The sequence below is a fragment of the Impatiens glandulifera genome, chromosome 6 (genome assembly GCF_907164915.1).
Source record: "Impatiens glandulifera chromosome 6, dImpGla2.1, whole genome shotgun sequence".
NCBI classification, from domain to species: Eukaryota; Viridiplantae; Streptophyta; class Magnoliopsida; order Ericales; family Balsaminaceae; genus Impatiens; species Impatiens glandulifera.
In genome coordinates, this window is record NC_061867.1 from 35,228,425 (window position 1) to 35,252,521 (window position 24,097).

The following is a 24,097-nucleotide window of genomic DNA, read 5'->3' on the forward strand; positions in this document are numbered from 1 at the left end:
CGTTTGTTGGAGATCTAACTTGATGGAGTCGTCAGGTGCTACAGTTCTGCGTAGATGCTATAGTCGTCAGAGGGATATTAAACGTCGGGAGGGGAAGCAGAAGCAGACGTCCGACGTTGCTTTGCTTGGATAGTAGAGACGTCGAAGGGATAGCAGACTCGTTGCCTTGAGGGAGAAGAAGAGAAAGAAGAAAATTATTATAGGTAATTTGATCTTTTGCGAAGAGAAAAGGGTTATTCTTCCCATAAAAAATTGGAGGCCAATTATTTTTAAAATTAACCATATGAGGTCATTTGATCAAAATTCCCTAACACAGACTGAATTGGCCAGAGAGAACATGTCCCTAAATAAATATATATATATATTTTTTTATCGTGATACTAATGAATAAGAAGGATCACCAACATTGGATCCTAATTTGTTTTACAAAGGTCTCATGAAGAATAAATTGAAAGATTATATAAAAATAAAACACATAATTTAATTATGTGATTAATTATTATTATTTTATTGTATTTGGTTTTAAATAATTTAATTTTATATTTTAAAATTATAAATTAATTATACAATTTATATATGAACCAAATGTGGCGGCATTGAAGTATTGAAATATAAAAGTTACTTAAACTAATCTTATTTCAATAAAAATAATTTATTTTAATTTTGCTCTACGATTGTAATACGCGATGAAAGCATATGATCCACAGCATAGATTATGCAGTTAATATATTCAGATTATATTTGTTGATTCTTCAATTCAACTCCATATCAAATTCTCTAAATCCCTTTTCCACATACTGAAGTCTTCACTGAATCTTCGAAATTCGAATACACCTTACCCTAGAGTTGAGAGTAATTGGTTGATGGGATTTCTTGCATCAGCTGATAGTAGAGAAAGTGTATGCATTCTAATTTGGTTCGCTCGACTTCTACAATCAAAGCCTTGGCTAGATCGGGTCGCATTGAATGCGCACGTAAACTGTTCGATGGAATGCCAAGCAGAGACACAATCGCTTGGAATGCTATGCTTGGTGCATATTCTCAACTGGGTTTATGTCAAGAATCTCTCTGCTTTCTCCGCCACATGAGAATATCTAATCACAAGCCGGATCACTTCTCCTTCTCCTCCGCCATCAGCGCCTGTGCAGGTTCATGTGAACTCATACATGGGCAGAGACTCCATGCTTTAGTTATTATCACAGGATGTAATTCATCCTTACCTGTAAACAACTCTCTTATTGATATGTATGGGAAATGCAGAATCCCTTCAAATGCTAGTAAAGTTTTCAGCCAGATGACCCATCAAAACGAAGTGTCTTGGTGTTCACTACTGTTTGCATTCACAAACGTCGGTCGGTTGGGAATCGCTCGTGAAATCTTTCATACCATGCCTAGTAAAGTAAACATAGCATGGAATACAATGATTTCTAGCCATGCTCGAATCGGAGACGTCGAATTTTGTATTGATTTGTTTAGGAGAATGTTGTTGAAATGTTCTTGTGGAGTGGATCATTGGACGTTAAGCGCTCTAATGAACGCTTGTACTGAGTCAGACGAAGAAGCTTCTTATGGTTTAATGGTGCACGCGTTTATTTTGAAAACCGGTTGGAGCACAGCGTTAGAAGCGAACAACTCGGTTTTAAGCTTCTACGCTAAGATTAGTAGTCACGACGATGTCATAAAGGTGTACGAATCTACTCAGACTTTAAGCCAGGTTTCTTGGAACGCGATAATCGACGCTCACATGAAAGTAGGCGAAGTCGAAAAAGCGTTTCTCGCCTTTCAACAAGCCCCCGAGAAGAACATTGTTTCATGGACTTCGATGATATCTGGATTCGCGAGAAACGGGCACGACGAGAAATCCTTTTCTTTCTTCGTGGAAATGATGTCGTCAAGAGAAACAAAAACGGGTAGTACTACAAGACCTGACGGGTTCACTTTAGGGGCGACCCTGCACGCTTGCTCTAACTTGGCTAGCCTAGAACGTGGGAGAATGGTTCACGGTTGTGTTATACGTTACGGATTATTTTCTTCGACTTACGTTGGGAATGGTTTGGTTAACATGTATGCGAAATGCGGAGAGATTGACGATTCGAATGGAGCGTTCTCGGAGATTGTTGAAAAGGATATTGTAAGTTGGAACACGATGTTATTTGGTTATGGTTTACACGGACGGGGCAAGCAAGCTTTGTCGATTTTTAATGAAATGATGGAATTTGGGATGAAACCAGATAAGGTTACGTTTATTGTTTTGTTGATGGGTTGTAGTTATTCGGGGCTAATAGAAGAAGGTCGAGATATTTTTTGTTCTATCGGTGTGAACACAGAAAGGGATCATGTGGCGTGCATGGTTGATTTGTTGGGACGAGGTGGGTACTCAGAAGAAGCGAAGGAGTTGGCGAAAGAGGCAGGTTTGTCTTTGGAGATGGAAAACGAAGAGATGAGTTATGTAATGTTGTCGAATTTGTATTGTGCGAGTGGAATGTGGAGAGAAGCCGAGATCACGAGAAAGATTATGGCGGATCGAGGGTTGAGGAAAACACCCGGGTGTAGCTGGATTGAAATAAAAGAGGTCACTTGAAATTCTGGTGTGCCACTCTAGTTCAATGATAAAGTCCAAAATTAATCTAGACAGTTATATTTTACATAGACAGTTTGATAAAGAGGTCTATTTGATTCCTCCACAAGGTTATGGTATGGATAAGAAATTAGTGTGTAAACTGCATAAAAGCCTATATGGGTTGAAGCAGGCTTTTCGCCAATAGAACAATGAATTTAATGGTAGATTGAAGGCTTTTAGTTTTAGCAAATCTCCACATGATCATTGCCTATTTGTTAAAAAGAATCTCCATATCCTTTACTGCTATTTTGATATATGTTTATTATGTTCTCTTGGGGGGTGATTCATTACAGAAAATGAAAAATTTGAAGAATTATCTTTAATTTTTATTCACCATTAATGATTTGGGTGATGTGTTATTATCTTGGGATTAAAATTAGTAAGTCTTCTGATGACATTCTTGCTAATTAATATCATTGCAGATGTTAAATTAGCAACTGCTAAGCCTGCTACTATACCCATGGCTCATGGTTTAAAAATGAGCAATTCATTTGGTACTCCTCTTGTTGATCTAGAAAAGTATTGACTAATTGGACGTCTCCTATATTTGAATTTTACCCGACCAAATATTACTCATTCTACTCAACAACTCAACCAATTTATGCATTAACCGATTGATCTACATTGGCAATCTACCTTGAAAGTAGTAGTTATTTGAAAGGTTGTCATTTCAATGGACTACACTTTCTGTTTCAGAATTCCTCAAAGGTTAGTTATTTTTCAGATGTTAATTGAGCTTCTTGTCTTAATACACCAAAGTCTATTTCTGGTTTTTGCGTTTTTCTCAGAGATTCTTAGCAAAATAAGATTCGAGATACAAATAAATTATGAGTATTTTAGAAATATGAGCTTGCAATTCTTAGCAAAATAAGATTCTTTTGAACTGTCATCGTCTGAATTTGTTATAGATGTTCTTATTTTCTTTTCTTATATATATATATATTAGTTATGGATTAGTAATTGTATATAACAATTTATTAATACAATCCAAGCTAATTAAATTGAGAGCTCACTCCTGACTATCCTCTCTGCCGATTGTGACCAGACTACAGATTGAGACGTTTGGTTATTATCTACAAAGTTCAATAGTAGAAGGTCCAACACTGATTATTAAGATTCTCCAGACCATACGGGCTTCTGATGTCTGTTCATAGCTCATACAATTTCTTCAACAACAATAATATATTTATGTGAGAAATACGGAAACCTCTTCTGAGGGTGTTGCTTTCCCTACTAAGAGCCTCAACCTTCTCAAATCGTCTCTCCACCTTCACATACTTCCCCTCATTTCTTCTACTCTTGCTTATTCATTTATTCATTGCATGTAAATTAACTTCTAGTTGTCTATTTCAAAATCAAAACTGCTGATGATGTTTAACTTCATGGAAAGTAGTTTATTTAATTATAAGTTGAATCTATATACTTTTTTTTGGCGAAAATGTTGAATCTATATACTTCAATTTAGATGATGGGGGCTAGTTTTGTGTTTAGAATAAAAAATGTAGGTTATTAGTGATGCTGTGTAAGAGCAGGGCAACCTACATTTGTTTTTAAGCAAAACAGAACAAACAATTCTTAGTCATTTGAAACTGAAAATATGTCACGTTTTAGCTGAAACATTAGTCAGGTTGTGTAAAAATATAGGGTGACTTATTAAGGCAGAAGTGAATTGTATTCAAATAAGCCTAATAACAATACGATATAATGCTGTTTTACAATTAAAGTACAACATACTTTTTTTGGACAAAAACAAATAATTCAGTCATTTGTAGAAGAATCTTTTTTTATGTTGTAGTTCAAACATCAAGGAAGATTGTGTAAATTATTTATGATCCATTGTTAAGGCCAAATTGAATTAAATGAGTTGTAAGGTTGGATAAGAAACTGAAATTTCATATTTTTTCAAATTGATTTTAGAATTATTTCAGTTGCAACTTAATAGAATGCAATTATATGTATTAATTATCAAAATGGTTATTATCTTAAGGTGTCCACAACTTTGCACGACCTAAATATAGTGGTGATGTGCGATATGATTTTAGTTTGTTTGTTTTAATCATGATGTTTTTACATGGTTATATTCAGTATATGTGTAAATATAGTATTGGTTACTTGTAAAGGACTAAGAATTGTTGTCTGTACTAAGAGATGAAGAATTGTAGTGGTATCAGAGCTTACGATCCTCGGACTTCCGCTGAGAATGGTGAATTCACGTAGCAAAAGTAATGAAGAGATGATCCAGAATCTGACCGAACGCATCGAGACGATGGAATCACAAATTAATGATAAGTTCCAGTTACTGCAGCTAGAGAATCTCAAAAATAGGGAAGAAACTTCTCGTAACTTCGAGATTATGCAGAAAGACAACGCTGAAAAATTTGAATCTATGATAAGACTGTTGGAATCCAAAAATTCCAACACAAATAATAAATCAACCGAAGACCAAGGAGGTTCAAATACACCTCCACTACAGCCGAGATCTAGATATGGAACAACCCCGTATGAGAGAGATGGGATTTACAGAAGGCCAGACAAACAGCCGGTCGGACAAAATTTCAGAACAACTGGGACCCCTATCAGTAATCAGAAGCAAACGACAGGTCCTAATTCAATACGGACGGCGGGGGGTATGTCTATTAAGCAACCACGGATGGATCTGGACAAATTTGATGGTTCAAACCCTAGGGGATGGATCAGAAGAGTCAATAAGTTTTTTGATCACTTCACCATGCCTGAAGAAGAAAAGGTAAGCTACGTGTCTTATTTTCTTTCTGGTGAGGCTGATGTGTGGTTCTACGATTATCGGATAGATCATCCATTACCAAATTGGGAAGAATTCTCTGAAGAGGTGTTATTAGCATTTCAAGAAAAGGGACACCAAGATGTGATAATAGAATTTAATCAGTTGAGACAGACAGGGACTTTGAAAGACTATATCTATCAATGGCGAGAGCTAAGAGCATTGGTTGCAGCTAAATGTTTTCCACAGAACGACGAATACTATGTGAAGAGTTTCATGGGTGGCTTACGACCTGAATTGAGAGAGGTTTTAAAGATGGCAGGACCAGTGACATTAGATCAGGCAATAAAACTAGTTAAGGTGAAGGATGAATTCCTCGAACCTCTTGGTAAGGAAAAGAAATTGTTCACCAAATTGTCAACTCAGACCTCAAATGAAACACAACCAAAACCTCCATGGAGTAATAACCAACAAGGTACGTTTAAACCAACTATTAACGAAAATAATACTGAAATACCAGTTAGAGATCTCACGTTTGCAGAAATGAGAGAAAAACGTGCTAAAGGTATTTGTTTCAAGTGTGACGGAAAATAATCCAAAGAGCACGTTTGCCCCAATCGTCATCAGTTATTCAATATTGAAGTAATGGAAGACGAGATAGATGACTGGTTTAAAACTAAAGAGGAGTCCAAAGCCGAATATATCTATGATGACTGTCTTAAGGCTAAAGAGGGGGCTAGAGTCGAAGGAGTTAACGACGGGGGTTCGATTTCAATGCACGCTCTTAATGGGAGTGCTAATAATGCTACGCTCAAGATTCTTGGGCAGCTCAAGAAAAGGAAAATCACTATATTAATTGATAGTGGCAGTACGCATTCGTTTATTGATGAGGGTACTGCATCTCAGTTGGATTGTTTTCTAAAGGAAACAATGCCTATGAGGGTGACACAATCCAACTGAGATGCAGTACCCTCATCAATAAACGAATGCGTACTGCCACTATCAATTAATATAGTGATTTTCCTTTTCTTGAGCTGCCCAAGAATCTTGAGCGTAGCATTATTAGCACTCCCATTAAGAGCGTGCATTGAAATCGAACCCCCGTCGTTAACTCCTTCGACTCTAGCCCCCTCTTTAGCCTTAAGACAGTCATCATAGATATATTCGGCTTTGGACTCCTCTTTAGCTTTAAACCAGTCATCTATCTCGTCTTCCATTACTTCAATATTGAATAACTGATGACGATTGGGGCAAACGTGATCTTTGCAATATTTTCCGTCACACTTGAAACAAATACCTTTAGCACGTTTTTCTCTCATTTCTACAAACGTGAGATCTCTAACTGGTATTTCAGTAGTATTTTCGTTAATAGTTGGTTTAAACGTACCTTGTTGGTTATTACTCCATGGAGATTTTGGTTGTGTTTCATTAGAGGTCTGAGTTGACAATTTGGTGAACAATTTCTTTTCCTTACCAAGAGGTTCGAGGAATTCGTCCTTCACCTTAACTAGTTTTATTGCCTGATCTAATGTCACTGATCCTGCCATCTTTAAAACCTCTCTCAATTCAGGTCGTAAGCCTCCCATGAAACTCTTCACATAGTATTCGTCGTTCTGTGGAAAACATTTAGCTGCAACCAATGCTCTTAGCTCTCGCCATTGATAGATATAGTCTTTCAAAGTCCCTGTCTGTCTCAACTGATTAAATTCTATTATCACATCTTGGTGTCCCTCTTCTTGAAATGCCAATAACACCTCTTCAGAGAATTCTTCCCAATTTGGTAATGGATGATCTATCAGATAATCGTAGAACCACACATCAGCCTCACCAGAAAGAAAATAAGACACGTAGCTTACCTTTTCTTCTTCAGGCATGGTGAAGTGATCAAAAAACTTATTGACTCTTCTGATCCATCCCCTAGGGTTTGAACCATCAAATTTGTCCAGATCCATCCGTGGTTGCTTAATAGACATACCCCCCGCCGTCCGTATCGAATTAGGACCTGTCATTTGCTTCTTCTGTATACTGATAGGGGTCCCAGTTGTTCTGAAATTTTGTCCGACCGGCTGTTTGTCTGGCCTTCTGTAAATTCCATCTCTCTCATACGGGGTTGTTCCATATCCAGATCTCGGCTGTAGTGGAGGTGTATTTGAACCTCCTCCTTGGTCTTCGGTTGATTTATTATTTGTGTTGGAATTCTTGGATTCCAACAGCCTTATCATAGATTCAAATTTTTCAGCGTTATCTTTCTGCATAATCTCGAAGTTACGAGAAGTTTTTCCCTATTTTTGAGATTCTCTAGCTGCAATAACTGGAACTTATCATTAATTTGTGATTCCATCGTCTCGATGCGTTCGGTCAGATTCTGGATCATCTCTTCATTACTGTTGCTACGTGAATTCACCATTCTCAGCGGAAGTCCGAGGATCGTAAGCTCTGATACCACTTGTCGTGACCTTACTGTCAATCACGATATAAATCCCACAATAATAGTTTCGTAGAATATATAGAGAAGAACAGAATGAGTAAAAGAACAGAATAAGAACAGAATAGATGGAAGAACAGATTGAATAGAAGAACAGAATAAATAGAAGAACAAACTGAATAAAAATTGGGAGTTTTTTTAGGGTTAGGGTTACCAGGAGCGACGACTCTGATAATTAGAAAGAGAAAGTATAACAATTAGAATATCAAAAACATATCCCTCTCCTTACAATTCTATCCTTATTTATAGACTAACAAATTATAAATTTAGGAAATAGATTCTTAATCTTTGGAAATAGATTCCTAATCTCTGGAAATAGAATCCTCATCTTTGGAAAGAGAATCCTCATCTTTGGAAATAGAATATTCATTGTTGTGAATATTAGATTCACAACATTACCTCGTCTCATTTTCTTTTGCTAATTGTTATCTGAGCCTATATGGATCTGAAAGTCTGAAAAGCAGTCGTGAGCAGTGGGAAGAGCTAATTTGCATTAATTAATTATATTCATAAGAGTCCAAATAATGTAAATGCTGTTTAGATATATTATGATGAACAACTCAAATACTATATTATGATTAATTTATGTAAAGCAAATTAATATTGATGTAAAACAGATTAATATTGATGTAGACATGAAGTAGTAAGACAATTTTATAATTTAGGACAGGTAAATGACTTGTTTAAGAAAATCTTACTATCGATCAATAAGGTTTAACATAGGATTTTCGTAGAACTCTTTGCTCATATAAATGAGGTATCATATATAATATTTTTAGACCTTCAGTTAGTAATATATATATATATATATATATATATATATATATATATATATATATATATATATATATATATATATATATATTATTTTTAATTTAACTATTCCTTTATCAATTAAAGAAAATGACTAGAATCTTAAAATAACAATATTGTATTAATCTATCTCGACTAAACCTATGCAAATCAATAAAATCAAGCTCGAATGAAATTTAATTTTAAAATTTTAAGAAATGGCCAATTCTTGGACCGAATTTTGGCTTCAAAGAGGTTTTAGGTCAAGGATCTTTATATACATTAAGTTTTCTATTTTTTATTATTTATTTAGATTACATATTTACAAGAAAAACTTAAATCCTAAACACCTATCAAAACATCAAGCTTTAAAAGAAATAAAAGAAATAGGGCATGGAATTAAATAAAAGTAAAATTGAAATTCAAGAAAAAATAGGCAAAAAGAGCTTACAATGGGATTGCTCCTTGATGTTAAGGGTAATATTTTAGCTAAGATTTCTTATGAAAATCTTGTGACGAACTTAACAAAAATGGTGTTTGCTTAGGAATTTCAAATAGGCAGCCTAAAGGAATGAGGGAATGAAAAAAGTTGGGCAACCTAGGGGAATGAGGGAATGAAAAAATGTTGGGTAGGCTAAGGGCACCTTGAGAGTGAAAAAGAGTCTCTTTTGCAAGGTGTTTAAGAGGGATATTTATAAAGAAATCATGGAAACACTAGGGCTCAAAGGTCCATTTAACACCCTATACACGATTTGGCTAAAAAAAGTCAATGATGAAGTTGGTGATGCTTTGATTCGGTTTTGTTTCAGGGAAGATTCATTTGATTCTCCCGACTTCACATTTCGTGAAGAGCTTCATGTTTCGCGATGGCCTTCGCGCTTCGTGAAGGGTTTTCATGTTTCGCAAAGCGATACGGTCGGCACGCGAAGCAGCACAGTCGCCACACGAAGGCACATCGCGTTACGCGAAACGGCACAAAGTTGTACTTAGATTTGTGTAAAACATCAAATTCTTAATAATAGTGCTCTGAATTTTTGTTTATCACTCTTGCAAATATATGTATGAGAAAATTCTTAATAATACTGCTCTGAATTTTTGTCATAATCACAACCTTGGGCTTCCTTGGTGTAGAAAAATTTCATATAGAAGTTCATTCAATTTTTTTTACCAGATAAAGAGGTAAAGATAAAGAGATCTTCCATTTAAAGTGGTCAATAAAAGTGGTTTCTTGATTGATGTGAGATTAAAGATAAAGAGATATTCCATTCAAAATGGTCAATAACAAACAAGTCTATGCAAAATCAGTAACTTCTCTATAAATGGTAACCATGATCTGGTTCATATTTTTCTCAATTGCATGACCATTTAATAAAAAAAATCAAGTGTTTTAAACTCAACATTTCACACATATTTCTAATCAACTAAGGCTTTAGCTTACAAACACAAATATCATCTTTAATCAAACTTATATTCATTACTCACACCTTAGAGAAAATAATAGTACAAGAAAGGAAAATACATATGCGATATACTAAGAAATAAGTATACCCACACCAGTAGGAATCGAATTTGATGTTTTACACAAATCTAAATACAACCCTGTGCCGCTTTGCGTAACGCAATGTGCCTTCGCGTGACGATTGTGTCGCTTCGCGAAATGTGAAGCCCTTCGCGAAACGTGAAGTCGCGAGAATCAAATTAATCTTCCCTGAAACGGAACCGATCAGAGCATCATCAACTTCATCATTGACAAGATGAACAACCACGATGAACAACCAAGATGAACATAAGAAAATCTAAAGGTTTAGGGTTTGAAGATGAAAATAATGAAAATAAGAACATAAATCGATCCAATCACCTGATATTAGAACGATTTTCGTCGTCGATCTGTATAATATGTTCGTTTAGGGTTCCGCCGTCGTGGTTCCGCCGCGTGGTTTCGCCGCCGCCGTCGCGAGAAGAGAGAAGAGAGGGAAGAGAGAGAAAGAAAATAACAAAATGAAAAAATTTGAGAATTTATATAAAAAAATTCCCTTCGGGTTACGCGAAAATGGTAATTTCGTCCCAAAAAATAAAAGTGACCACGAGAGCAATTTAAATTATCGGGTGACCACGAGGTCAAATACCTCAATCTTTAGGGTCATCTCGTCAAATTTCCCCTTAATGAAGCTATAACACTTTTTACTATTTTTTTTGTTTGTGCTCGCTTGTTTGTTTCATGGTATATCTCCCTACAATAGTGTCCCTCAAATGCATCAGCCCAAACACACGCGGCTTGCTCATCGTTAATGAAGTGCAAACAGAATGCCCAACGTCAGCCCATTGGCTCAAAACGACATCATTTTGGCTCCTTCTCAATGCTCAAACACGGAAGAAGAAAACAATGTCGTTTTCAGCCTACTTTGTCTTCTTCCTCACGACAACAAACTGGATAAGAAAAGTTCCATCTTTGATTTTTCAAAGATGGAACTTTATCGTTTCTCCACCATTTGACTACATATTAAAAGTGAAATGATCACTCTACTCCGGTGATCATTTCACCTACACCTAAGGCAGCATTGCCTATACGGGCAACTGGCTAAAGAACAAACAAATGGCCATCGATGGCCTTTTGACTAAATTGAAGGCACTTGGTCGATCAACCAACCTTACAGCCTCCTTTTGATAAAACTTAAGGCAATGAATCCAATCCCAAACCCTGAATTACACCCAAAAGAAATATTCCATTAAAGATTTTCAAGCTTTTTTTTAGATTTTGGAAATTTCGTATAAGACTGTAAAGCTCGGATCCATACATTAAGAAAGCTTGTAAAAGAGTTAATGAGTGTTTTCCAAATCACAGTAAGCTTCCAATCATACTATAATTCGATTACATGTTTAAATTAAAATTTTAATATTTCAGATCGACTAGTTTTATATATTGTTTCATTCTCTTATTTCTTATTGGAAAATTATCATAAGATCATTTTTAAGTTTTCTATCCAAACAAAACATAAAAAATCTACCTATATCAGAAATATCAAATTTGATTTTGAAAATTTTCAAAATCGTGTTTTTGTTCTTGAGTTATTACTCAATAACAACAACCAATAAACCCTTTTAATACATTTCTAATGATGTTAGTAACATATTCAAACCGATTCCAAGCTATCCCGATCATGTTTGATTAAAACCAAAATTTTATAAAAAATAAATATTTTAGTTCTTAAATTTGTTAAAATGAATAGTTAGTGTTAATGCTTTGGTTTCATTCAACCATATGAAGCATTATTAAGTTATTGACAAGCTCCTTACGCTTCATCGAACCTTAAAACTCATAAACACATTTTTTTCCATCAAAACTGTTTGAGTTGAGTGGGACATCATCTTAATCGAATGATGCATTGGGATGATGTTAAAAAAGATCCCTGGGACTAGACAAAGCTTCCCATGCCCCAGTCAAAAATATCAAAATTGTAGTTTGATGTTCTTGACATTCAACCGAGGGCACAACCTGGGTTTGATTTAGTACTAAAAAATAAAACCCTCCCCTGCATCCAACCGAGGATTCTTAGCATAGGATTATGAAATTTCGCAACCTACCGAGAACATTTTGTACCCCAATCGAATACTTTTTGCAACCATCTAAGGATCCCTATCCCATTACTGAGAGCTCCTCGAACCCCGACCGAGGATCCCTAATGCAGGACCGAGAGACTCTAGTATCCAATGAGAGCCACCCGCATCTAACCGAGATCCTCCCGCACCTGACCAATAATTTCCCGCACCCGACTGAGAGCCTCCCACACCGGACCGAGAGCCTCTCACACTGGACCGAGAGCCTCTAACACCTTGACCGAGAGCTCCTACACCTCGATCGAGGGTATTAGCCCATGATCGAGGAAAATGTGACCCTACACCGAGATGGCCAGTCCTAAGGCCTATTTGGTTGGAATTTATTAATTTCATTTTTTTGAAACTCCAAACTATTTTCTAAAAATCTAAAAAAATTTTAATTAACTTAAAATTTTTTTTAGAATATTTTCATAAAATATATTTTGATAGGGTCTATTTGTGATTTATTTTTAAATTTTAATATTTTAAACTGATATTTTTCAGGTATTTTCCCTCATCAACCAAATATATCAATCTCATGTGCTGGCATTTAAATATTATTCTACAATTTTAAATGCAAAAAAAATATTTGCATGTCTAGGACTTGAAGAATAATTGGTTAAAAAATGAAATAAAACCAAATTTTTAAAAGACAAGACTTTATATAGCAAAGACTATTCTTTAATAGGTACGGAAGATATAAGGAGAAATCTTTTTCTCGAGTATCACCAAACATCGAACTTAGAAGAATCTCTAGTGAAATATACTTTTGTAAATGTATAATTTATTGATTTTAAATTAAAAATCAACTGAAGACTCTTTCATTAAATGAATAATCTTTTAAATAAATTATTTGTAATTAATTTAAAATATAGATTTCTTTTAATCAAATTATAATTTGTTTCTTTTAATCTTAAAAGATTATTTAAAAATTGATTAAATATTAATTATTGTTAAAATTATCTTCAAAACATCAAATATTTATATAAATCTTTTAAAATTAATGTTTTTAAATAATGATTTTAAAAATTTTCGAACCTTGAGCTTTTTCGATAAAAGGGGTTTCTAGGAGTTACAGATTTCTAGCAACTCTGCTGGTGATTAAATTGTTTTACTCAAAAATGTAAAGTTGGTTTTTAAAAAATATTTTTATTACATTTTTAACTTAATAGGAACATCTTAAAAAGATATATCACATGTTGGATGCATAGACTATTATCCTAATAAATGTATGAGCCTATAAATGGTACAAAATCCTAAATTACTTTCAAAAGTACACTATAGGACTCAATACATCTACAAATTTATGTGTAAAGATTGTCGATGAGGAACGACAACTTGTTACAAACCGAGTGATATTGCGAGAGTTGAACTTAGAATGCCTATGATTAGTCCTTTATTTTGATAATGAGTTGTCTTGTTAGGATCGATACTAACAATAGAGACCGGAGTCTAGCTACTGTGAACAACTTATACACTTTAACTTGAATTTAACTTTATTAGAAGTTAAGATTTATTTCTATTCTTTACAAATCTTTACAAACTCTTACACAAGTTAGAGTACAGAAATGTTTGTTGGATATGAAGCTTCAGATGAACAAATGTAAATGGTAGAAAGTAAAGAACACAAGGAGTTTTATGGATGTTCAGAGATAAAACTCCTACGTCACCCCTTCTTCCACAACAGGAAGGATATACTCTAGAAGACTTTGGTATGTATAGAACACACTACACAAACCCAGTCAGAAACCATAAGGCTTAACAACTGTTTGCTTCTGAACTTCTAGCTAACTCTCTGTTGAACAGAACAACCTTTGTTCAACTTACAACACTGAAATTTCACACAGAAAAGACAGTATATGAATTACAGTTTGATCACAACTAGGCAGTAAGTAATTTGCTCTTGAGTATTTTAGAGAGATAAGACATTCAGATGGCAAGAGCAAATGTGTGAGCAAGTGAGTCGGTCAGTTGTCCGTTGTCCTTGGGCTTCTATTTATAGTTGAAGTGCACCAACGGTCGAACCTTTTATGAGGACACGTGGCATGTGTTTGTTTGACGGCCGCCAATAGTACGAAGGCAAAATAGACTGAGCATTGGAATCGTGGTCGTACTAGACATGTAGTGCGCCGAATATCCTTTGATATACTGTTGTACCATATTGTGAGCAATTTGAATATTGTTGTACGTGTCAATTATTAATTTGTTCAGATCTGTTGGCTTGTCAAATTGTTGAAAACGCTAACCGTAGATAAGCTGAGTACGTAGTTAGATGGATGCTTCTTTTAGACGACTACTAAAGCAAGATATTAGACGTTCTTCTTCAGACTACGTCTAAGAAAGAGTTAGACGACATCTAACAATGCTTCTTCTTTAGACCGTATCTAATAAGGAGTTAGACGACGTCTTAAGGAGTTAGACCGCATCTAACTGCGCTTCCCTTTAGACCACGTCTAAAGGAGTTAGACCGCATCTAACTGCGCTTTCCTTTAGACTATGTATAAAGGAGTTAGACCTCGTCTAACTACATTTCCTCTTAGACCACGTCTAAAGGAGTTAGCCATTGTCTAATTGCACTTCCCTTTACACAACGTCTAAAGGAGTTAGATAGTGTCTAACTGCGCTTCCCTTTAGACCACGTCTAAAGGAGTTAGACTTCTTCTAATTGTGCTTCCCTTTAGACCACGTTTAAAGGAGTTAGACCTCGTCTAACTACGTTTCCTTTTAGACCACGTCTAAAGAATTGTCTAACTGCACTTTCTTGTAGACCAAGTCTAAAGGAGTTAGACCTCGTCTAACTACACTTCCCTTTATACCACGTCTAAAGTAGTTATACCTCGTCTAACTGTGCTTACCTTTTGAACAAGTCTAAAGGAGTTATACCTCGTCTAACTACGCTTCCCTTTATACCACGTCTAAAGTAACATAATCTTTTAGATTTGTATCTACACAATGGCAAATAACCCAACTTAGTTTTGTTCAAACCATATCATCAAAATTATGTTGTTAATATTCTTTTACGTTAATTAATTATTTATTTCTTGATTAATTTTCTTTTTTCTTTGTTTAATTTAACCCAACACGTCCAATAGGACGTATGCATTGTGGAGATGGGGGAAAATTCTCGATTGAGGTTATACTCCCCAGTTTATGGTAGTGTTAACCCCCCTCCACTATCAGTGAGTGATAATATCTTAGGATTCACCTTAGCACAAAAATCATGGACACTCTGTCCAAACCGGTTGTTTGATGTGCCCAAAAAATAAACTTTGTCCGTAAAACCATTACATCACTACTATATATGTATTATATGTATGCATCTATAGTCAAATGAAAATCTTGAGTATATTTTCTTTTCAAAACAAAAGTATTTTGTAAATTGTTTTGAATATTCAATCTTAGACGATGTCCATGCTAAGCGATATCGCCTTAATTCTTTGGATTGAAAACTTTTAAGGAAAATGGTGGAATCATAAGATCTATAAACTGACTCACATTATGAGGTTTATGAGAATAAAATTAAACAAAAACTTCATGACGCTAATTCAAAGGAGATGGAACCCTATCTGTAAAATTTTCTTCATGGGAAATCGACAAATGTTTCCAACCATAGCGGAATGTAGGTGTTGGGTTGAATTTTTTAATGAACTCAACAAGTTTTGATAATTTAATTTAAATAATCAAAAGGGAGAAATTATTGTGTTGAAAATTTTAATTGATTTAAAAATACTTAACAATCTTGACTTGATAATTGATGAAATAGTTTTTGGATAAAACTAAGTTTAATAATTGTTAGTCATATCAAATATATAAATATATATTTAGATATCAACATCTTAAGTGGTGTAGTGGTAAGCATGCCTGCCTGTCATACAGATGACCCGGGTTCGAATCTCACCAGGTGCAGCATTAATAATTAGATTTTTGTTAATTTGCAGGCATAGCTGAAGTCAACGCGGAATTAGACGTGTGAGTCTAATAGATGCAAGGAATTAGACGTGCAGTCTAGAAAGAGAAAGTTAGACGTGGAGTCTAACCAGTGTGGTTAGACGTGGGGGTCTAATATTAGATGAAAAACGTCTAATAGACTGATCAGATGAAAAACGTCTAATAGACTGATCAGATGGGGGCGTCTAATGGACGGCTAAGATGATCAGATAGGCATCTGAAGTCAGATGCTCTTCCTGGCAGCAGAGTATTCTAGGCAGCTGGCAGCAGAGCTCTACAAATGAATAACCGCCACATATGCTATAATTCAAATTGCATGTACTGCATTGTACTACCACGATCTCAAGAATCTTTTTCTGATGTACTACCCAGTACCTCATGGATAGTACATCCAACGGAAAGATGATATGTGTCCAAAAGAAGGATTTGACCGTTGAAGCTTTTGAAGAATAAATTGCTGCCTAAGACAACGGACAAATCACAGGCTGAAAATACAAGAAACAGAGAGAGAGCTGATTCATTCATTTTTTATTCAAGAAAGTTTTTGAAATCAAACATCTCACTTATCATCTAGCTGTGAATACATTGTATTACATACTGTCTTTTTTGTGAGAAAACTTCAGTGTTGTAAGTTGAACAAAGGTTGTTTTGTTCAACAGAGAGTTAGCTAGATTAGTGAACTGTAATTGATTCAAAGAAGTATATAGTGAATCATTCCGGTTTTTGGAAGAAGGGGTGACGTAGGAGAGTTTGCTCCGAACATCCATAAACAACTTCTTGTGTTCTTTACTTTCTGTCATTCTTCTTTCATTGGTTCAAAGCTTAAAATCCGACGAACATTTCCGCACTTGAATCTGTTTCAAGAGTTCGAAGGATTTGCGAAGAATAGAAAAAGATATTAATCCCTAACAGGATTTCTATCAAACCGTTTATCCGAAGTCGTCATCAATAGCCAGACCCCGTCTCTATTGGTGCCGCCGATCCTTTCAGTAGGGTTACCTTAATGATTGAAAACAAAAACATTCTACACCTCAAACCTTTGGTAAAATCGATGTCATTAAGAAATCTTTTGCAACAGGAATACAAATACACTAACACAACATCTGAAATATCCTAAAGAAGGCTACTTTCTACTTCCAAAAATTGACTAAAATGGAAGCCAAAATGGATAAGTTCCTCTAACCTTAGTCTCATAAATGATGACAATCACAGTGCTACTAGCTCATTTCTTCCTAGCTCTAGTGGACGATAAACCATCCTCCAAGATCCTAGAGGTAGCTTACCATCTGCGTAGAGGAAACAAAGATCCCTTGGGTCTCATCCAAGCATAAATACTAATGGGGTTAAATGAATTATATCAAACCTACACCATGAGCAAAAGAGGCTCACCTCTAATACTCTATATTTAGTTTCTCGATAAACTCGAACGCCTTCCCCCAACGATCTTCGATGACTCCATGGGCCCTACTTTCCAATATTGAAGGATGAGAAAATCCATATTAGAGCCTCTCATACGAAACGGGGATTCCATTAGAGAATTGCTTCCATGATATCATATTAAGAAGATGGATTACATGATGGACTAAGAACCAATGATTAACACTCATGAGTTTGGAATGGGTCACTTCTTATTACACCCACGATCTTTTCTAATAATTTTTCCATCATGCCCCCTTATAAGGGAAATACTATTTCCATATATAGGCCAATTGACCACAAGACTTACATTGGCTATCTCGAGAAATGGCATAATACCTCAAAGATGGGAATCCCGAAGGAACGAAGAAATTACCTAACAGATATCATTGAGGAGTATGAGCGGGCAAGGAAAAATGAAGAATAGGAAAACTCAAGTGTGGGAACATGCTATAGTAGAACATAAAACCTATATCCTTTGTTGTCACTTTTTTCTATCTAAATCTCTTTGTAAAAACAAATAAGAGAGATGCATGTATGTAACGAACTACCAAGTATAACTCGTATGTTTTTATTACTCAGTATCCGAAAGAGATGTTCATTCTCTAGGATTCATTTGCATGCATATGCATTGAATTGTACTTACGCTAAAATGTGAATCCTCATCTATTCTTCATCAATCTTAGTCTACAACTATGCACAATCGTTACAGACCCGAGGAAAATAGATTAGATAACTAGACCCTTTGTACACCACGAAATGATTGAAGAAACACCAATACTTGAAATAATCTCTACGATTGAATTCTAGAAAATGAAGGCAACCCTCTAGTATGTGACAGTACAACTCGCGTTAATCACGAGTTCTTTGACTAATCAATAAATTTCATCCACATCTCAAAACATGCTTCCTTCTTCCCTCATTCATACCAAACCTATCCCAGTCAAGTTCACCCATATCAATCACAATCCTACTAGTCCTTAAACTCAAGAAGAAGTCTCTAACTACGAAGACTCAAAAGAAGATTTTTATCGGACCACAAAGGCTCGACATGGGACTCATGAACACGAGCTCAACCCCATGGGACCATAGGGAAAACCTATTCTGATAGATGGTGAACCACCATCCACCAAATATGAGCGCTAAATCACTCATGTTCAGGACATGTAGGCTATATGAAAGCCCAACATGATAAAATTACTAAGAGTAAATGCATTAACGATCATTATTATAGGAAGGATGCCATGAAAACGGCTGAAAGAGTTGTCATTCCGATAGGTATTAAATTACCCTCCATATCCAAATATATTGGCAAAAGCGACCCATATGTCTTCTTTAAGATGTATACGTCCTCCATGACTATATTACAACTTGGAGAGCCCATAGTTCTGCACCTATTTCCTTAGTATCTTGATGATGTTGCTCTATGTTGGGATCATCAACAAAATGTAGCATATTTGCAAACTGTTGACGAACTGGCTACAACATTCATTGAACATTTTAGAATGCACCTTACGGGTATGTCATGTTGTAGAAGAGCGAGGTTAAAATAGAAGTGGCATTTATGACAAGTACATACATAGATCACACATTCTTGTTCGAGGTTTTGCCAATAATATCCTAAACGAAGTATTTTCTTGGCTAAAGCCATTCCATTAATGTGTGGGTCGCATGTGCCTACATGTACTTCTTCCATGACCTCTTGGATTCATGATTATTTATACAAAGCATGTTTTGACCGTCAAAAGATCAGCGGTAAAGTCTATTGGCAATCAAAGTGTAGTTAGTGAAATACTGGCGCAACGCCCTTCGTTCTTTAGCTCGAAAGTGAGAAGGATATTCTCCATACTCAATACACTTCTAAAGAGTATATTATTAGGATTTAGCAACATTCTCACATGAAGTGACTTCTTTATATTCAAAAGTAGTTCGTTGCTTTTGTTGTATTTTTAAAGGTATGACTCTAATTCTATCGGGAATTTGAGTAATGACTCCCAAAGTAGCCAAGGCATCCACAAAGCTGTTTTGGCTTCTTGGAGCATGAACAAATGATACTTGATCGAATTTGTTCATGAGTTTGGTCAAGTGGGCGTGGTATGTTTCATATTTTCCCCTTTCACTTTTCACGTGCCATTAACTTTGGAAATCACCAAGTTAAAGTCACCAATGAATTCTAGCTTAGTTTCCCCTCTTACGTATGCCAAATTGACACCTAAGAGTCATGCATTGTATTCAACGTCGTTATTGGTGATATACTATTCAAGTTTTATGGATATTGGGTTGTACATCCCTTTTGGGTCAACTAACAAAATTCCAATTCTGTAACCCTTCTTTCCAGAAGCTCTATTTAACAATAATTTCCACGTGTCTAATGTTATACTCATAATTCCCTCGTCGGGGAATTGTAATTCATCATCCGACTCAAAAATGATGGATTGGTCAGCAAGGAAGTCCGCGACAACGCTTCCCTTGATAGACTTTTGTAATGTATAGGCTATGTCGTATTCGGATAACATCATCATCCATTTGGCTAGCCTTGGTAAAAGAAGAGTTCGTTAGAATAAGAAGTGGACTGGGTCCAGTATTGATACCAATTTGATGGGGTGGGCTTGTATGTATTGTCTCAACCTTTTGGTGACCCTTTCTAATTCATAACATATTTTCTCAACTAGAGAGTAATTAAGTTCACACCTAGTCATCTTTTTATTGGTGTAGTATACAACTATTTCAAGTTTATCCTCATTTTCTTGATCTAATAGGCTTCCAATGGCTGTGTCTGTTATGGTAAGCTATAGGATGAGAGGAATAATAACTCTGGGCGGAGGGGATTGTAGATAATCATTGATTATGTCAAATTCTTGTTGATAAATTTCATCCCATACAAACTTTTGATCCTTTTCAACAACTTAAACAACGGATTGCATGTCATAGTAAGATTGATGATGAATTAACTAATGACATAGCCTCTTAAGAACTTGCCAATGACATATGTTGAGAGTGGATCCATTGTCTATCAAGGCTATTGGAACGGTTTTTCCCTCTATTTACACAAAAATGTAGAGGGCATTGTCATGGTTTGATTTGGATGTCGGAAGATCCTTATCTTCAAAGTCGATCATGTTGTGTTGTGAACTAACAAATATGATCCCTTCTAGTTCCTCATGGCGGTGTTGTCTTTAAAGCCGATCATGTCGATCTCTAGTTCAGCGTCATGGATCAGGTTCAATAACTCATTGGTGTCAAGCGATACTTTGTTAGTGATGAACATGTTCACTTTGTGATCCAATAGAGGATTCTTTTCTATTTATGCCTTGTACATCATGTTCTAAATGATCAAGTCATGGATTAGGTGTTTGAGGGGGTTACACCTGTCGATAGCGTGGCCCATTTCATAGTGGTAGTCGAACCAAGAGTTCTCACACGTTCCCAAGAATGGTCTGTATGTTCTTAAGGAAAGGGGATTGATAAGATTCTTATCTTGGAGAATCTTCTTCACTTGACTTAAAGGCATTTTTAGGTCGTTAAAGACTCTAGGAGGTCTAGGGGCCTTTGGAGGTGTGGTTTTAGTAGGGGTGGTACTACTTACCCTAGTTTGTAGAGGTTTCCTTGGACTCACCTTTTGAGGAAATTTCTCATGGTATACTTCTTTCTTTTCCTTTATCTGGAAACAACTTTAAGGTGAGGTATCTTTGACCGTTTTACCCTATTTTTCTTCTTTCTCAATGGCATCATCAAGGTTATTTCTATTCTTTAACAATTTCTTCATATTTTGGGAGGGAATAAATTTCCTTGTCGATAGCTTTCAGTCTTTTGATAAAAACGCAGAATTTATCATTCTTCCTTGTTTGATGTTGTTCAACCTCTTTTCTGATCGTTCGAGGTTGGGATGCATTGAGAAACGTTCTATGAATGTTGTAGTCAATTTCTTTGTGTTATATAGATACACTATCTTTTGTTAGTGATAGCAGCGCATAGAAACGTCATCGAGGTACTAGGAAAAGAGTTGGAGAACTGTTAGTTCTCCAAGTCACAATAGGATCATTCAGACGCATGCATTTTGAAAAAGACTAACAAGTCGCTTTTTCCTATGTACATAGATAAGGCCGAAAGCTTAACGCCTACTAGAATGAATGCTCATTCGACAACCTTCATAGATTATTTCAAGTCATGGTGTTCTCTAGTGCTTTTCCCTTAACTAACTTGTTTAGTTATGCTTGCATTTCTACCTGCATGGCTTGAATTTGAGTCATTTGGCATTCATATTTCTTTAGCGGTGGTTGATCAAACGTTCAAATTTGTTTTTCCTGTGATCCCAAGGGTTGATTACATCCTCATGTTGTACCAGTGTGGTTAGCTTGATATCCTCTTAGGAGTCCTTATAGAGAAAGACTTCTTATCGAGCTTGTTGACTAGTAGGATGAGGGTTAATGGCGGTGAACATAATTGGGATAGCCTAGTAAGGAAATTGAGAAGAAGAATGTATCTTTTGACATGTAGACGGATTTTGCTGATGACCTAAAGAAGTTGTGATCAACGCGAGTTTCTTCGTTACATGTTGCATAACTTCCTTCATTTCCCTGAATTTGACCGTAGACACCATTTCGGTACTAGGAGTTCTCCGGCCATCTTGTGGAGTATAAAATGTCCAGTTTTTGGGTTTCTCTTTTGAGGGGCCATATCGGCTATCGCAGTCATGGACGGTTGCGAAAGGAAAAAGGTGAGGGTTTGAAAATTATAACAATGTACAATACAATGCATATGCTCATAAGATGACTCTTAGAGAGTGATCATCTCTCTTGTGATTCGATAAGAAAACATATAGTTATTATATAAATATACTCGTTAAGTTTGTTATAAATAGAGCTCTCTTATTGCTATTTTACATAGAGAGTCTAAAAGGGAAAAAGTTAGGGATTATAGACTTTAGGTCCAACTATAGCATGTTTCCACACTAGAAGCTTCTTGTTCTTCATTTTCCTGGATTTGCTCGTATTCTTGGAGAATGATATTCAAGTATTTTCTTCATTTTGTAGGATATTAATTTGGAAGGCGTTGTGCAATTTCTCCAAATATCTTGTGTATGCCTTGTAGTTGATTGATCAATCTACAGCGAAAGCAGCTTCTTTGAAGCTATAGCCGAATTGCTTAAACAGTCTATGGTGTAATAACAAGTAACTCACTCCAAGCCTTGAAGCATAATCATGGGTTTGTCGTCCATCATAAATGTAATTTTCTTGATGGTATACCATGGGAGTATTTTCCAGATTTTGTCGTCACTCTGTACAAGTGGTCTAGGAGAAGCTTCCTTCATTCTTTGATACTAAAGAGAATGGGACATGATGTCTCCAGGATATACTGGAGGAACACGTTTGAGTTTGTCGAGTATCCAGATGTAGAGAATTAGAGGCGAGCCTCTTTTTCTCATAGTGGAAGATATGCATGAGTTGTTTAAGCCTATCAGTGTTTCAACCATAATGATGCCCAAGGAGTCTTTGTTTCACCTAAGAATATGGTATTTTGCCTCCATAATTTTTGAGGAGGGTTTACCATTTCCTAACATTAGGAAGAACTGATATAGTAGAATCGTTACCGTTATCATGGATGATCTTAAAGTCAAAAGGACTTTCCCATTTCTTAATTCCATCTTGGTCCACATTGGGAAGTCGATGTATGTCTTTGCAATGATAACATTAAATGTCATATTTTAGAGTATTCGTACTCATCTTGCAAGAGCTTCCTTAGAGACATTGATTCTACAAATGGTTTTAGATGCATAACGTTCTTGTTGTTCATCATTATGATAGCTCGGAATTCATCTATGGTCGGGCACATGTGCCTTTTTCCCATGATGTAAGTCCATTTTATGGGGTTCCACCTTTTTTGCATATATATCATGAAGGTGGAGTTGACTTCGAAGTTTATGAACCTTAAGATATGAATGAGTTCATATAATCGATAGGGGTGGGGTAAAATCACCGCCATGAACTAGAGAATATCAACTCAATTATGAATTTTTCCTCACCTCCACAATGTCTACATCCTATCGGACGGTTCATCGCCAAAATGGTGGGGTCAATCCCGTGCATTCTAGTTTTTCCTCTCACAACATCACTAGGTTTTTAATAAGTAGTCATTCCTCATTTACAATATTTACACATAAGTGTATAAGTACCAAATTCGGTCGTGTACTTCTTTGCAAGGAAGAAGAGGGTGATGTACTACTCTTCACATGTAATGTCATTTAATAGGATAAAACCTATGCGTCTTAGGTATTGTACCATTCAAGACAATCATATTAAGTGAAAACTTGATGCACACGTTTTAAAAGCCAAAATTATTTTTACGGGTTAAACAATTAATCCTCTAGTAGAGTTGATAAAAAGTTGTAATCCCTAGAAAAAATCCTTTGTTTTTTTTGTTGTGGAAAGCTCAAGGTTCGAGAATTTTCACCTCGATTTGCATGTCCGAAATTTTCTTTTAAAAATAAAACACTATTTTGAAA

The 24,097-nt window shown here is 35.7% G+C and overlaps 1 protein-coding gene across 1 annotated transcript; it reads left to right on the forward strand.

Moving 5' to 3' along the window:
* The first annotated feature begins 650 nt into the window (after positions 1 to 650).
* On the forward strand, positions 651 to 2,883 carry LOC124941901 (pentatricopeptide repeat-containing protein At2g36980, mitochondrial). The gene has a single exon (XM_047482278.1). The coding sequence runs from the start codon at positions 902 to 904 to the stop codon at positions 2,579 to 2,581; it is 1,680 nt and encodes a 559-aa protein (XP_047338234.1). The 5' UTR covers positions 651 to 901; the 3' UTR covers positions 2,582 to 2,883.
* Positions 2,884 to 24,097: the final 21,214 nt, after the last annotated feature.